The sequence below is a fragment of the Chiloscyllium plagiosum genome, unplaced genomic scaffold (genome assembly GCF_037043375.1).
Source record: "Chiloscyllium plagiosum isolate Xiang-an unplaced genomic scaffold, Cpla_swu_hap1 HiC_scaffold_53X, whole genome shotgun sequence".
NCBI lineage: Eukaryota > Metazoa > Chordata > Chondrichthyes > Orectolobiformes > Hemiscylliidae > Chiloscyllium > Chiloscyllium plagiosum.
In genome coordinates this window covers 12420203-12436008 of record NW_028270191.1, presented here as the reverse complement: position 1 = coordinate 12436008, position 15806 = coordinate 12420203, and the positions used below count along the sequence as shown (strand labels likewise).

At 49.0% G+C, this 15806-nt stretch overlaps 1 protein-coding gene across 4 annotated transcripts in view; it reads left to right on the top strand.

Moving 5' to 3' along the window:
* LOC122542458 (transcription activator GLI1.S-like) overlaps positions 1 to 14502 on the top strand; it is a 265219-nt gene extending 250717 nt beyond the window's left edge. For all 4 annotated transcript variants that reach the window (XM_087985477.1, XM_087985475.1, XM_087985478.1 and 1 more), the window contains 3 exons: positions 7561 to 7824; positions 10452 to 10755; positions 11558 to 14502. In XM_087985477.1, coding sequence (XP_087841603.1) covers positions 7561 to 7824; positions 10452 to 10755; positions 11558 to 13986 — 2997 coding nt within the window. In that variant the 3' untranslated portion in view covers positions 13987 to 14502. The remainder of the gene's footprint in view (positions 1 to 7560; positions 7825 to 10451; positions 10756 to 11557) is intronic.
* Positions 14503 to 15806: the final 1304 nt, after the last annotated feature.

The following is a 15806-nucleotide window of genomic DNA, read 5'->3' as shown; positions in this document are numbered from 1 at the left end:
TGGCAGCTCATGCACCACTCGCAGCTCCTCTTTTCACAAACCCACTGGCAACATGATTTAATGAACTTCTGTCCATGTCCCATCTGCCTGAATATGTGATGGTCTCCATTTCCTCATTAAAACATCATTTTTAAGATAATAATATTCAGGGATACATTCGGATTATTTTTCTGTCTCTGCCTTTTGATACAATTGCTTTAAATTTTCATCTTTCTGCTGTAAATCAGTTAATTTCTCTGAGCTAAAGATATCTGCTGTGTCATCTATCTGCTCCTGGTTTGTCTCCACCATCTGATCAAACAGGGTCTCTGCTAATTCCACTTCAACTTTCTTATCTGTATTCTTTGATCTCTCTTGTTTCAGCTGGTGACTTTGTGACCTCATTACCACAGAGGCAGGAAAAATCCTAGGATATATGTCCTGCAATTGTTCCGTTGCCTGAGGTTCCACTGGCTTTTCAACCACAGTAGGCAGCACTCCTACCTGTGAACCAGCTACATCGTTAGCAAGGACAAATTATATTGCTGGAGCTGAGAGTTTGTTCAGTAAACTTACCAGGACTTCTCCACTCTTCACTGCACACTGTAACCTCACTTTACATAATTCTTGACTCACTGTGAATTCCCGTCACTAGCACCTTTTGTTGCAATAGTCCTTCAGAGGTACATATCCCCTCATCTTTCAGCATCACAGATTGAGAGGATCCTGTATCTCTTAATATTATAACCTCTTTACCTGCTGCTCCTGGCCTATGTGAGTAAACGTTACCTTGACAGGTAAATGGTTTAAGAAGATCTGGCACTTCCTCCTTAACAACCTCTGACCAGCTTGTACATTCTGGTGCAGCTTTCTAGTCTCCACTGTGCTTTCTGTTACCACTCCAACAAAATTCACTGGCTTATCCTGTTTTCCTACATCCGTTTTCCCAGTGCTTTTCCTAACCCACCAACACTGTGATTTCATGTGACCTACTTTATTGCAGTGAAAACACTGGAGCTTTTTAACTTCTCTTTCCCTTTCAAGGGTTTCTTTTTTACCCTGTGGTAAGTTATCCTCATGATCTTCACCAAGATCTACCTTTCTATCTCTGCACGAGGATTTCTCTTTTCCCCAATTTCTATACCCCATGGATTGAAATTGATTTTGGAAGCCAAACTTTGAATTATAGACTAACTCATAACCATCAACCATTTCAGCTGCTAATCTTGCTGTTTTAACTCTCTGTTCTTATACATGAGTTCTCACTACTTCAGAAAGTGAATTTTTGAATTCCTCCAAAATAGCTGTCTCTCTTAGAGGGTCATGGCTTTGCTCTATTCTTCATGCCCTTATCCACCAATCAAGATTACTTTGTTCGATCCTTCCAAACTCAATGTATGTTTGATGAGGGTCCCTCCTTAGATTCCTGAAACATTGTCTGTCGGCTTCTGGCACAAACTCATATGTACTTAAGATGGCTTTCTTCACTTCCTCATACTCCCCAGATACCTCCTCTGATAGGGATGCGAATACCTCACTAGCTCTACCTACAAGTTTTGTTTAGATCAACAAAACCCACATGGTCACCGGCCACTGCATTTGTTTAGCCACCTTTTCAAATGAGATGAAAAACACTTCCACGTTCTTCTCATCAAATTGAGGCAATGTTTGAATATATTTAAACAGATCCCCACCAGGCCTTTGGCTGCCATGGGTTTGCTCATCCTCACTCTCTTCCTCACGGAGCTTACCTTCAGCCTTCACCTCCACCCTGTTAAGCTGACTTTCCTGTCTAAGTGCCAATTTCTGAAATTCAAACTCCCTTTCTTTCTTCATTTCCTCTCTCTCCTTTTCTCTCTCTCTTTCCTCTGTTTTTAATCACATTTCAAACTGTTTCATTTCTGTTGCCCTTGTCTATTGCCTCTACCTCAAGTTGCTTCATTTTCAATTGAATGTGAGCCACACCTAAAGATTCAGATGGTGTTTCCAGCAAATGTCAATGCTGAGCTCTTGCTGTAATGATCTCTCCTTTCCTCACGGACAGAGGCAGATTCAGCTCCAGCTTGTCTGCTAATCCCAGCAGCTTGGACTTAATCACCTTCCGCAAAACCCCCAAAGTCACCTCTTCCACCCTCAGACATTTCGGAACCTGTGTCGTTAAATACTTTTGATTAAAAAACCAAGAACCACCCAACCTTGTTAAAGGAGCCGCCTCATGATAGTGCTGCTGCCCTTTTATTCCATGGGTTCAACCTATACTCACAAATCTCTTGTGCTGCACTATATCAAACAGACATTTGGAAGTCCGTGTACATCACATCAAATGGAATACCCTGATCAACCTTCCTGTTACCTTGTCACAAAATTCCAGTCAGTCCTTTAAGCCTGATTTGGCCTTAACAAACTGGTGTCATATACAATTCCCTTTTTATAAAATCATGTTGACTCTGCCTGATTGCATCATGGTTTTCAAAATGTCTTTCTACGACTTCCATAATAACTGATTGCAGTATTTTCCCAACGATGGATGTCAGACTAACTGGCTTCGACCTTCTTGCTTTCTGTCCCCCTCCTTTTTTGAGATGTTACATTCGCAGTTTTCCAGTCTGCTGGGACCATTCCAGAATCCAGGAAATTTTGGAAGGTGATAACTAAATCTGTCCATTATCTCTGCAACCACCTCTGTTGAGAGCCGAGGGTGCAGGTCATCAGGTCCAGGAGAATTGCCAGCCCTTAGTCCCATTTATTTTCTCAATCGTTTTTCTCGGTCACTGTAACTGTTTGCAGTCCCTCCCTTCCTTTTGCCCTCTTGATTTTCGATTGTTCTTGGGATGCCTTTTGTGTTTACTATCCATGAAGACAGATACAAAATCCTTGTTCAAAGTCTGCCTTTCCTTGTATCTCATTATTGGTTCCCTTGTCTCACTCTCTCAGGGGTCAGCAGTAACTTTAGCAACTCTTCCCTCTGGATATAACTGTAGAAGTCCTTACTGTCTGGTTTTAAACTTCTGGTTAGTCACAGAGTCATACAGCATGGAAACAGACCCTTTGGTCCAACTCATCCAAGCCAACCAGGTTCCTCAAACTAAACTAGTCCCACATGTCTGCATTTGGTCCATTTCTCTCCAAACCTTTCCTGTTCGTGTGCCTGTCCAAAAGTCTTTGTAACTGTACCTGCATCTACCCCTTCCTCTGGCAGTTCATTCACCACCCTCTGCGTGAAAAAGTTACCCCTCAGGTCTCTTTTCAACCTTTCCCCTCTCATTTTAAAATTGTGCCCTCTAGTTTTGAACCCCCCCCCCCCACGCGAGGGAAAAGACCTTTGGCTGTGCCCCTCATGATTTTATAAACCTCTATAAGGTCACTCCTACATGCAAGGAACCAAAGTCTTAGCCTATCCAGCCCCTCCTTATAACACAAACGCTCCAGTTCCAATAACATCCTTGTAAATCTCTTCTGACCTCTCTCCAGTTTAATAATATCCTTCCTATAACAGGGCGACCAGAACTGGTCACAGTTCTCCGGAAGAGGCCTCACCAATGCCCTGTACAACCTCAACATGACGTCCCAACTCCTACACTCAAATGACTAAGCAATGAAGGCAGGTGTGCTACACACCTTCTTAACCCCCCTGTCTACATGTGACATCACTTTCAAGTTATTTATGCTCATCTTCTAAATTAAAACCCAATCTGTTTGTTTTAGATATCTTTTGCTGGTTTCTAAGATTTTCCCAGTCGACTGATCTGTCACTAAAATTCGTATAATCCCCACAGTGTGGAAACAGGCCCTCCAGCCCAACAAGCCCACACCAACCCTCTGAAGAGCAACCCATCCAGACCCATTCCCCCACCCTATTATCCTTACCCCGACCAATCCACCCTAACCCGCACATCCCTGAACACTGTGGGCAATTTAGCATGGCCAATTCACCTTAACCTGCACATATTTGGACTGTGGGAGGAAACTGGAGCACCCCCACGCAGACACAGGGAGAATGTGCAAACTCCACACAGACAGTCTGCCCAAGGCTGGAATTGAACCGGGTCCCTGGAGCTGTGAGGCAGCAGTGCTAACCACTGTGCCACCATGCCACCCCACCCCACCCCCGTGTTACGTATCCTATCTTTCAATTCGACACCATCCTCAATTTCCTGAGTTTGCTCCAGACGATATGTCTTTCTCATAAAGTGGAATATATTTAAGTTTAAGACACAGGTTTCAGACCCAAATTCCTCATCCTCAAACTGAATGTGAAAATCTCTCATGTTATGATCACTCTTACCTAGAGGATCCTTAGCTATGAGGTCATTCATTAATCCCCACCTATTCCCTGGTTGGTTCCAGAATGTATTGTTCCCAGAAACTATTGCAAATAGTGAGCTAATCTTAAAAACTATTTTACCAATTTGATACATACAAACTATAATTAAAAACTCCCACAATTACTGCAGGACCTTTCTTACAAACCTCCATTATTCCTTGATGTATACTCTGTTCTAGAGTGTAGATACAGTCTGGGATGTATCAACCACTCCTACAGTGATTCCCTTCCATTTCTATTTTTTATCTCCATCCAAACATAAGAACCAGGAGCAGGAGTAGGCCATCTTGTCCATCGAGCCTGCCTCGCCAATCAATAAGATCGTGGACGCAACTCCACTTACATGCCCACTCACCATAACCTTTCTTTACTGTTCAAAAGTCTCTCTATCGTTGCCTTAAAAACATTGTATCCTCAACTGGGCAGGGAATTCCACAGATTCACACCCCCTTTGGGTGAAGAAGTTCCTCCTCAACTCAGTCTGACATCTGCTCCCCCTCATTTTGAGGCTGTGCCCCTACTTCTGGTTTCACCCACTAGTGAAAACAACCGCTCCACTTCTATCCTGTTTATTCCCTTCATAATTTGTGTATGTTTCTCTAAGATCCCCCCTCATTCTTCTGAATTCCAATGACTATAATCCCAGTCTACTCAGTCTCTCCTCATAAGCCGACCCCCTCAACTCCGGAATCAACCTCATGAACCTCTTCTGCACCCCCTCCAGTGCCAACACGTCCTTTCTCAAATGAGGAGACCAAACCTGCACACAGTACTCCAGGTGTGGCCTCCCCAGCACCCTGTACAGCTGCAACATAACCTCCCTGCTTTTAAACTCAATTCCTTTAGCAATCAAGGACAAAATTCCATTTGCCTTCCTAATTACCTGTTGCACCTGCAGACCAACCTTCAGTGATTCATGCACAAGGACACCCAGGTCCCTCTGCACAGCAGCATGCTGCCATTTTACACTATTTACATCTGATTCTAGTCTTGACCTTTCGAACCAAGATCTAATGATCTCACCCTTTATCATCAGAACTAACCCCATCTCTATTTCCTAGCTGCCTGTCCTTCCAAAACCCCTTTGAATATTCAAATCTTAAGACTGATCACTTTGCCCTCAGGTCTCTATAATGAGTATCAGATTATTTGTGTTATCGGTTTGACCACCTTGTTCTGAATGCTGCATGTATTCTGGCTTTTGTCTGTTTGTCACTGCTTTGACCATATTTCATGCTACACTATTGTGTTTGTGCACTCTAAGCCTTCTGGACACACTCTGGTTATCATTAGCTGAATTGCTATCCTGATATTAATTCTCGTCCTTTCTTGTTAACTTTTTGAATTTTGGTCCTTCCCTCCCACTCCCCACTATTCAGGCTAAGGTGCTCTCTATGGCCTGAGTTAGACATCTCACTGGGACACTGGTCCCATTGGAGTTCAGGTGAAGCCTGTCCCGACTTGCTGCAGTGCTGGTGCCAGTGCCCCGTCAGTTAAAAGCCATTTCTCCCACGCCAATCTGAGCCACATATTCACTCTCTGATCAGATCTGCCCGACAGGAATTAGCATCTGACCTGATGGGTGATCTCCAGGGGTTGGGCAAGTGCTTGGTGTAGAAATGCTGAGCTGGAACTTTTAGTTATCGATACTTCTAAAGCAATAACATTGAAGCTGCTCATCCTGCCCTCATCACCAGAACGCCTGCTCACATGACTATCTCCAAGCACAAAGTATCGGGATAACTTTCCCCTCGGTCATGTATCGCAGGGTTGGAAGCTCATTGACTCCAGCTTATCAGCTGAGAGCAGACGTTCCTGGAGCTGCAGAGACTTCCTGCACATGTGGATGTTGTGGTTCACACTGCTGTCCAGCAACACCAACACACCGCGGCTGCAACACATCAGCAACTCCGCCATCTTTGTTTTGCTGTAGTTTAAAACTAGAGTTTGTCCTTGAGAAATTCCGATCCAGGATTCTCTGTATTTAAAGTCATTTAACCTTTTACATTTAAGACCGTGCTTACACTTCCCTGCGCTAGTTTGGAGGAAAAAACCCGATCAGTCACTTATCTGCTTCGCCTCTGGTCTTCAGCCTGCGGGTATCTGACTTCCTCAGTGTTCATCGCTGCATTAATGACCAGAACAGTACCTCTTCCCTCACCTGCCAAATTCCCCAAAACTAGGCAACTCTGTCAAAGCAGTACTGCATTGAGCTGGGCTTTGTGCACCTTATTCCCCATTAATGGGAGCGTTGTCGAAAGATTCATGAATGAACTCACACACGTTGTCAACCTTTGATGAGGAAATAAGAAGTAGAAGCAGGAGTAGACAAGATGTCCCCTTGATGTACTCTGTCAATCCACAAGATGGGGTGGCATGGTGGCGCAGTGGTTAGCAGTGCTGCCTTACAGTGCCAGGGACCTGGGTTCGATTCCCACCTTGCGCGACTGTGTGGAGTTTGCCCATTCTCCCTGTGTCTGTGTGGGTTTCCTCCGGGTGCTCCGGTTTCCTCCCACAATCCAAAGATGTGCAGGCCAGGTGAATTGGCCATGCGAAATTGTTAGCTGCATTGGTTGGGTAGGGGAATGGGTCTGGTTGGGTTACTCTTCAGAGGGTCGGCATGGACTTGTTGCCTGCATACTGCAGGTAATCTAATCTAAGATCATGCCTGACCTTTGACCTCAACTTCCTGCACTGCCCTCTTTTGTATCTAAACATATCTGGCATGAATGTACTCAAACACCAACAATCCCCTCTGGAGCAGAGGGACAGAGTTTCGAGTTCAGTGTGACTCTTATTCAGAACTGAAAGGAGCTGGAAAATAGGTAACAAAATGGAAACAAAACCTATTTTCCCACACCCTCAGATTCTGAAGAAGGCTCATTTGGAGTCAAAACATGAACTTGGTTTCTCTCTCCACACATCCTGCCAGACCTGCTGAGTTTCTCCCGCTTTGGTCAGTTAACCATGAGGTGGATTCCATACTGCACCAACTAATGCCCGGATCTCCTGAAGCCCTGCATCACAACATCGAACCAAAGCGAAGCAAAATCTTCGGGTGTCAGTGTGCTGTCAGGTCCTGTCTGTGTGTGACACAGTTGACTGAGCTAGCCCGAATTCTGCCAGGAAGCAGCTCAGAGCTGACTCACGCTTCAAATCCTCATCGGTTTGGGAAACCCCTTCACACCTCCTTCCCCTTCCCCCCCCCCCCACCCCCGCCGACCAAGAGCTAATCATTTTGTCCATTCGGTCAACAGAAACCGTATATCTGTAAGATTCCATACTGCACCAAACGATACACTGACCCCAGCTCACTCCGGAAGCATGTGAAGACTGTACATGGACCTGAGGCACACATAACTAAGAAGCAGCGTGGGGACATCAACGCCAGGCCATCCGCAGCGCAAGACGGAGCGAGACCACTGCCAGGACAGGATGGAGATGCTCCCCATGATGAAGGCAGCTACGCTGCCAATAAAGACTTCCTGCAGCACACATTCATGGTGCCCGACACGACCATGGTAAGAACGTGAGCTCATGTGCATTCCGTTTTGGGTACAGCTGGTGCCAGGGTAAACGCTCTCCTCTCACTCCATCAGCAGCATGTTTGCGTTCAGTGCAATGGCAGCGAGTGAAGGGAGATGGTGCCCACACTTGTCACTACTGGCAAAGGCACACTACAGGCAGTTTGTTGTTGAGGAGAAAGTGACTGCACATCGGGACAAGTTACCCCATCCTGGTGACTCGTTCTGGGCTGTGGTCCTATGGGATACCCAACAGTGTCTGGTATCTGACTGAGTTGGCCACTTTTCAGGAATGATGCCACCTGTCGACAGAACGGACATTGGGAAGATGGTCCCATTGGTAGGAGAGACGAGGGCCCAAGGGCACAGCCTTAGAGTAAAGGGAAGAGCTTTCAGAACGGAGTTAAGGAGAAGCGTCTATAGCCAGAGAGTGGTGAATCTGTGGAATTTATAACCACAGAAGGCTGTGGGGGCCGGGTCATTGAGTAGATTTAAGACTGAGATTGTTCTTGGGGATAAAGGGGAGAAAGACGGAGAATGGGGTTGAGAATCTTATCAGCCTGATTGAATGGCAGAGCAGACCCGATGGGCTGAATGGCCTAATTTCTGCTCCTAAATCTAATGGCCTTATCATAGGCTGGTGTCTGTATGCTGCTAATGCTTCTTGTGAATATGGCTAACTCTGAGTTTTGATTATCTGCATAACTGGTTTGGCTGATTGAGGGATAAACACTGGGTTGAAATAGCAGGCAGGTATGGCCGTCAGTGTAATGAAAGTCCAACAGAGCTGCATGGGAGGATCAGCCTGGGTATCTCATGCCCTGCTGTGGGACTTGAACCCAGAGCCTTTTCAATCAGAGGTGAATGTTTCGCCCACTAGGCCAGGCACACCCACAGCTGCCACACCCCTTCCTTACTGGTGTCTCGAAGCTGCCAATGGGAGTGACATTGGTGATTGATCATAGCAGATTGCCGACATGCCAGGCTCCCATCAGAATTGGTAGTGCCCCTCTCCACTTCAACTTGAGTGAATTTTTCGAGGGGGTGACGAGGGTGATTGATAAGGGTAGAACAGTGGATGTTGTCTACTTGGAGTTTAGGAAGGCTTTCAACAAGGTCCCTCATGGTAGGCTCATCCAGAAGATTAAGGTCCATGGGATCCACAGTGACTTGGCCATTTGGATTCAGAATTGGCTTGCCCAGAGAAGACAGAGGGTAGTGGCAGAAGGGTGTTTTTCAGGCTGGAGGTCCATGACTAGTGATGCCCCGCAGGGATCCGGACTGGGACCTCTGTTGTTAGTGATGTATATAAATGACTTGAATGAAAATGTAGAGGGTGGGTTAATAAGTTTGCAAATGACACAAAGATTGGTGGAGTTGTGGATAGTGCAGGAGGTGTCAAAGGATACAGCAGGATAGAGATCAGTTACAGATATGGGCGGAGAAATGGCAGATGGAGTTTAATCTGGGTAAGTGTGAGGTGCCGCACTTTGGGAGGAATGTTCAGGAAAAGTGTCTGCTTAATGGCAGGACCCTGAACACCATTGATGGACAGACGGATCTTGGGGTTCAAGTCCATAGCTCCCTGAAAGTGGCCAAGTAAAGGAGGCATACGGCATACTTGCCTTTATTGGTTGGGGAATTGGATACAAGAGTCAGATGTCACGTTGCAGCTTTATAAAACGTTGGTTAGGCTACTGTTGGAGTATTGCATTCAATTCTGGCCACCACATTACAGGAAGGACGTGGAAGGTTTGGAGAGGTTGCGGAAGAGATTTACCAGGATGCTGCTTGGATTAGAGGACATGAGCTATAAGGAGAGGCTGGAAAAACTCAGGCAGTTTTCTCTGGAGTGGCAGAGGCTGAGGAGAGACTTGATAGAAGTTGTTAAAATTATGAGACACATAGATAGGGTTGATGGTCAGAAAATGTTTTCCAGAATGGAAATGTCTAAAACTAGGGGGCATGCCTTTAAGGTGAGAGGGGGTAAGTTCAAAGGACAAAAATGGAAATCGCTGGAAAAGCTCAGCAGGTTTGGCAGCATTAGTGGAGAGAAAGCAGAGCTAATGTTTTGAGTCCAGTGACCCTTCAGAAAATTGAAAGGAGCTGTGAGGGGCATGTTTTTTAACACAGAGTGTGGTAGGAGCGTGGAACGTGTTGCCGCGGGTGATGAGGGAGGCAGATACTATAGGGAGATTGAAGGGACATTTAGATAAGCTCATGAATATGCAAGGAAGAAAGGGATATGGACCAATGGCAGGCAGAAGGGATTAGTTTACATTGGCATTATGCTTGGCACAATATCATGGGCGAAAGGGCCTGTTCCTGTGCTGCACTGTTTGATGTTCTTTCTATGTTCAAACTGGTGCAATGCATTGGCATTCCAGTCTGTTGCACCACAGAACAGTTGGTGCCTAGCACTGTGCCAGGCAGATGGTCATGATGTCAGGTAATGCAGTTGGAGGGAGGGCACCATACCTACAGGAGAGGGTGAGCTGTGCTATCACAGGTCATACCTCCCTACCCATGGTTAAAGCAGCCGGGTAGGGCCCTGGCACGGGGACAAAGTGGGCGACTCCTGGGAAATGCAGAGAAACCCAGCTGCTCCTTTCCTTGCCATTCAGACCTTCGAGAGCAGCCCTGGAGGCCACTCGCCCAGCAGCAGTGAAAGTTCTCTGCCAGGAAGTGCCAACAACAATGACAGTGGCGTGGAGATGAATGCCAACGGCGGGGGCAGCTCCGAGGATCTGACCAACGTCGAAGACGCTGCCTCGGTAGACTCCACGGCCCGGATGCCTGATGCCAGGCTGAGGAGGAATGTCACGGCACTCCAGCGACTGGCCAACCTGAAAATCGGGAAACTGAGGCAAAGCCGTAAAGGCACAGCTGCATCGCGAGGGCTGAAGCTCCCCTCCATACAAGGCAGCGGTGAGCAAAGGGGGCACGAGGGTACACACGGGGGGTGCAGGGGGCGAGACTCAGAGAGCAGGGGGCTGGGGGCAGGGGGCGGGGTTTGTTTCAACTGGTGGGTGAAACTAGAAGGGGCTTAGCCTCAAAATGAGCGGGAGCAGATGTCGGACTGCATTGAGGAGGAACTTCTTCACCCGGAGGACTGTGAATCTGTGGAATTCCCCTGCCCCGTGAAGCGATCGAGGTTACCTCATCGAATGGTTTTAAGGTGGCAAGAGATAGATTTTTGAGCAGTGAAGGGATTGAGGGTTACGGTGAGTGGGCGGGTTAGTGGAGCTGAGGCCACAAAGAAGATCCGCCATGATCGTATTGAATGGTGGAGCAGGTTCAATAGGGCCCAACGGCCTACTCCTGCTCCTGGTTCTCATGGCAGGGTGCTGGGGTCAAGGAGCAGGGGGCTGAGGTCAGGGGTCGGGGCTGGGGTCAAGGTGCTATGGTCAAGGGGCAGGGCTGGGGTCAAGGAGCAGGGGCTGGCATCAGGGTTCGGGTTGGGGTCAGGTGCTGTGGTCAAGGGGCAGGGCTGGGGTCAGGGGTCAAGGAGTAGGGGGCTGATATCAGGGGTTGGGGTCAAGGGGAGGAGGTGGGGGCAGGGTGCTGGGGACTGGGGTCAAGGGTCAGGGGCCTGAGTTTAGGGGCAGAGGGCAGGTCAGAGAGTGCCACACTCTCACTCTCTCTCTCGCTTTGTCTCATGGGCAGTGTGTGCGTGTACCTCTCTGTTGGAAAGGGGGTACTGTAACCTGTGCTGCCTTCTGCCTTGTAGGTTCACTTGGACAAAGCTCCGTGAGTGAGCTCTCCACTCTGCCTTGTCACCGGATCGTGAACACAGCAGGCTGGAGCCCCCTGCTGGAGCGGCGAGGTAGCACCAACAGCACCATCAGCTCCGCCTACACCGTCAGCCGCCGCTCATCGGTTGTAACTCCTTACCTGCCGAGTCGACGGTCCAGCGATAGCTCCCTGCTCGGGGCCCATGCTAATGACGGCACATCCTCCGCGGGCTACCCTCCCACCTCTCCTGATGCCTTGCAGAGATATGGCGAGATGGCACCGTCTGCCACCTGCCCAGCCCTGCCCAACCTCTCGCCAGCGCAGCTATACCACCTCAAAACCAAGTACGCCGCTGCCACTGGTGGCCCACCACCCACCCCGTTAGTGACTGCGGAACACGCGGGCATGAACGCCAGGCCTGCACACGCCAGGGATCACACCAACCTTGCCCTGTTCCCACCTGATGGACTGGAGTGCCCGAACAGTGGGGGAGGAGGCTCCTGTGGCTACGGGGCAGGGGTGCTGAAAGCCCCTGAGATGCCTGGCATCAGTAAACCCGTGGCTGAGACCCAGTTGGTGCCCAAAGTGCCACGGCTCCACAACCTTCACCACATGCATCCAGTGGCAAGGCGGCACTGCCAACTGCAGCATTCTTCAGGTTCCACCTCCAACCTCTGTGGGCACATCCATTCGCCTCGGCCACCCAGCATTACTGAAAATGTCGCCATGGAGACCTTCGCCATGGATACATCCCATCCAGCCAGCGTGGGGTTACCTGATGACATGGCACTCTATAGTAACTATCCAGAGGCAAACATGGCTCCCTTAAATCACCTTTACCCCAACCAAGCGCCCAGGTCTCACAGCGACATGGACTTTCCCAGCCGGAATCTCTCTGCTAACTCCAACGGAAATCTGGAAGCCACACAGAGCTCTTTCAACCAGGGCTTAATGGCCAGAAACACGTCACTCCAACCCTACAATGGCCGTCAGTGTCCAATGAATCAATACGACACACCATTCCCGAACCAGGAATGTTTGGAGGCAAACAACATGCCCATCCAGTGGAATGAGGTAAGCACGGGAAGTATGGATATTGCTGAGATTCCGAACGCCCGCAGTGTCCAGCAAAACCTTTCCCATCCCAATCCGTGCCTGAGGCAGGTCCACCTGAACCCACAGTCATCCCAAACCCCCATGATGCTCAGCCAGGATCATTTGGACATGCCCCTGAATCCCCAGGATGTGTTGACCGCACACCAGAGGATGCCCACCGAGTATCAGCAGCCAATGAAACCTACCTTGCCATTCCAGCAGTCAGCGCCAATGTTAAACCCGTACCAAAACCCAAAGCAGCTGTTTGCAGCCCAAGTGAATTACAACCAGTCCAGGCATGCACTGCCCAGTCCACATGGCGTGAGCCAGGAGCAGACTGCCAACTTGCGCCATCCAGACTCTGCTGCAGCCTTGGGCATCAGGCAGCTCTGCCCCCCGTTGGAGGAAGACAGATGGACTGGGGCCCACACACCAATGCTACAAGTGAAGGAGATGATGGTGAGGAACTACATCCAATCCCAGCAAGCCCTCATGTGGGGCCAACCGGCAAAGGGTGCCAGTGCGGAAACACCGATGCCCGTCAATATGGACAGGTCAGACATCAGTCTATGCCCAACCATGCACAGCTCTTCTCCAAACAGCTGCCAAACTCAAAGTCCACCACACATGGCTTTAAGGTACACCAATTGCCAAAGCCAGCCGAATTTGTTAAGTCCTCCAACTGCAGTCCAAGCAAAGATGCCAGTCAGTGCGGGAGCTCAGTGTTTCAGTCCAAGGATGGTGCCTCACCCTCCTGCAGCACAGAAGCTCCGAGGCAGACAGCACAGCCTTCAGCCCCCACAGCAGCTCCAGTACCCGCTCGCTCCAACCCATACGAACCCTGCTCACAAAGCAGCCGCTCCCACAAACCCAGCTCAGCCAAGCTGCCTGGCTCCAGGAGCTTGTCGCCAAGGCCAGTTGCAAGGCGGTCACTTGTTCTTCTCTGACCTCAAGCAACACGGGAAGTCTCAAATGGGCAACCCCGTGCCAATGCATTTGCCACCAAGCGACTGTACTCTCCAGCCTCAGGCGGTGATGCCCAGCATGGAGCCCAACCTGATGTCGAGTACCCTCGACTCTTTGGACCTGGCGAATACGCAGATCAATTTTGGAGCAATTTTGGATGAGGGACAGCAGCCTTCCTTGGTACCAGACTCTTTAAGTCCCAACATTGTCCACAACCCCTCTCAAGTATCCTCTTGTCTTATGGCTCCGTGGAACGCGCTGACATTGCAAACAGGAAGGTCCAACATGGCAGTCGCTGACATGAATTCCATGCTGACAACCTTGGCAGGAGAAAGCAAGTTCCTCAACACCCTCTCGGAGTGAGAGGCAAATTCGAAGACCTGCCGAACAGTGAGCCCTGGCTGGTGAAAGCACAGAGTAAACCGACAAACTGTACATTCCCACTTTAACCCTCTGCCCAGCTGGTGAAACGGAAACCAGTCCAAACTGTTCCTTGCCTCACAGACATAACCCCCCATAACTAAACAGGAAGCGATTTCCCAAGCCCTGGTCACTTCCACCTGTCCAAGCCATGCGCTGGTGCTGAGTAAGTGAGGGATGGAATATCCCAGAGAGCACCCCAGGATGACAGAGACTTCCAGATCCGATCAACATGAAGCAGACAAAAAAATGAGCACTCATTCTGTTCCGTCTTGCCACAGTTTTCTAAAAAGCATATATTTTTCCATTTCTACAGATTGATAGAACACAATCGCTCAGTTCCAATGTAAAATCCAAAGTCACAAGCTGAATCAAGTGGCAGATCGGCAGCACTTCATCAGCACGCTTAGATTTGACTTGTTAAAACTGTCTGCCAAAAATAAATCAATTTAAAACTGATACTTCAGGCCTGGTTCAAAACTTTTACTGCCAGTAACACTCATTAAATCATTTGCAGTTTCTCAACAGAAAAAACGCTCCATACCACCACCAGAGCATAAGCCAATTCACCTCAGGAGGAGTCGGATACTGCGGGAGAGCTGAAATCCCTTCAGCTAAAAATGCAGAGGTCACTGTTGAGATTCGCTGGAGGTTCATAGTTTGTTGAGTTTAGATTGGACATTTATTGTCGGACCTGTCCCCACCAGCGCTGCACCCCAGTGTTATACAGTGACAGACCTGTCCCCACCAGTACTGTACCCCAGTGTTATACAGTGACAGACCTGTCCCCACCAGTACTGTACCCCAGTGTTATACAGTGACAGACCTGTCCCCACCAGTACTGTATCCCAGTGCTATACAGTGACAGACCTGTCCCCACCAGTACGGTACCCCAGTGTTATACAGTGACAGACCTGTCCCCACCAGTACTGTACCCCAGTGTTATACAGTGACAGACCTGTCCCCACTGGCGCTGCACCTCAGTGTTATACAGTGACAGACCTGTCTCCACCAGTACTGTACCCCAGTGTTATACAGTAACAGACCTGTCCCCACCGGTGCTGCACCCCAGTGTTATACAGTGACAGACCTGTCCCCACCAGTACTGTACCCCAGTGTTATACAGTGACAGACCTGTCCCCACCAGTACTGTACCCCAGTGTTATACAGTGACAGACCTGTCCCCACCTGTACTGTACCCCAGTGTTATACAGTGACAGACCTGTCCCCACCAGTACTGTACCCCAGTGTTATACAGTGACAGACCTGTCCCCCCCAGTACTGTCCCCCAGTGTTATACAGGAACAGACCTGTCCCCACCACTACTGTACCCAATGTTATACAGTGACAGACCTGTCCCCACCAGTACTGTACCCCAGTGTTATACAGTGACAGACCTGTCCCCACCTGTACTGTACCCCAGTGTTATACAGTGACAGACCTGTCCCCACCAGTACTGTACCCCAGTGTTATACAGTGACAGACCTGTCCCCACCAGTACTGTACCCCAGTGTTATACAGTGACAGACCTGTCCCCACCAGTACTGTACCCCAGTGTTATACAGAGACAGACCTGTCCCCACCGGTGCTGCACCCCAGTGTTATACAGTGACAGACCTGTCCCCACCGGTGCTGCACCCCAGTGTTATACAGTGACAGACCTGTCCCCACCAGTACTGTACCCCAGTGTTATACAGTGACAGACCTGTCCCCACCTGTACTGTACCCCAGTGTTATACAGTGACAGACCTGTCCCCACCAGT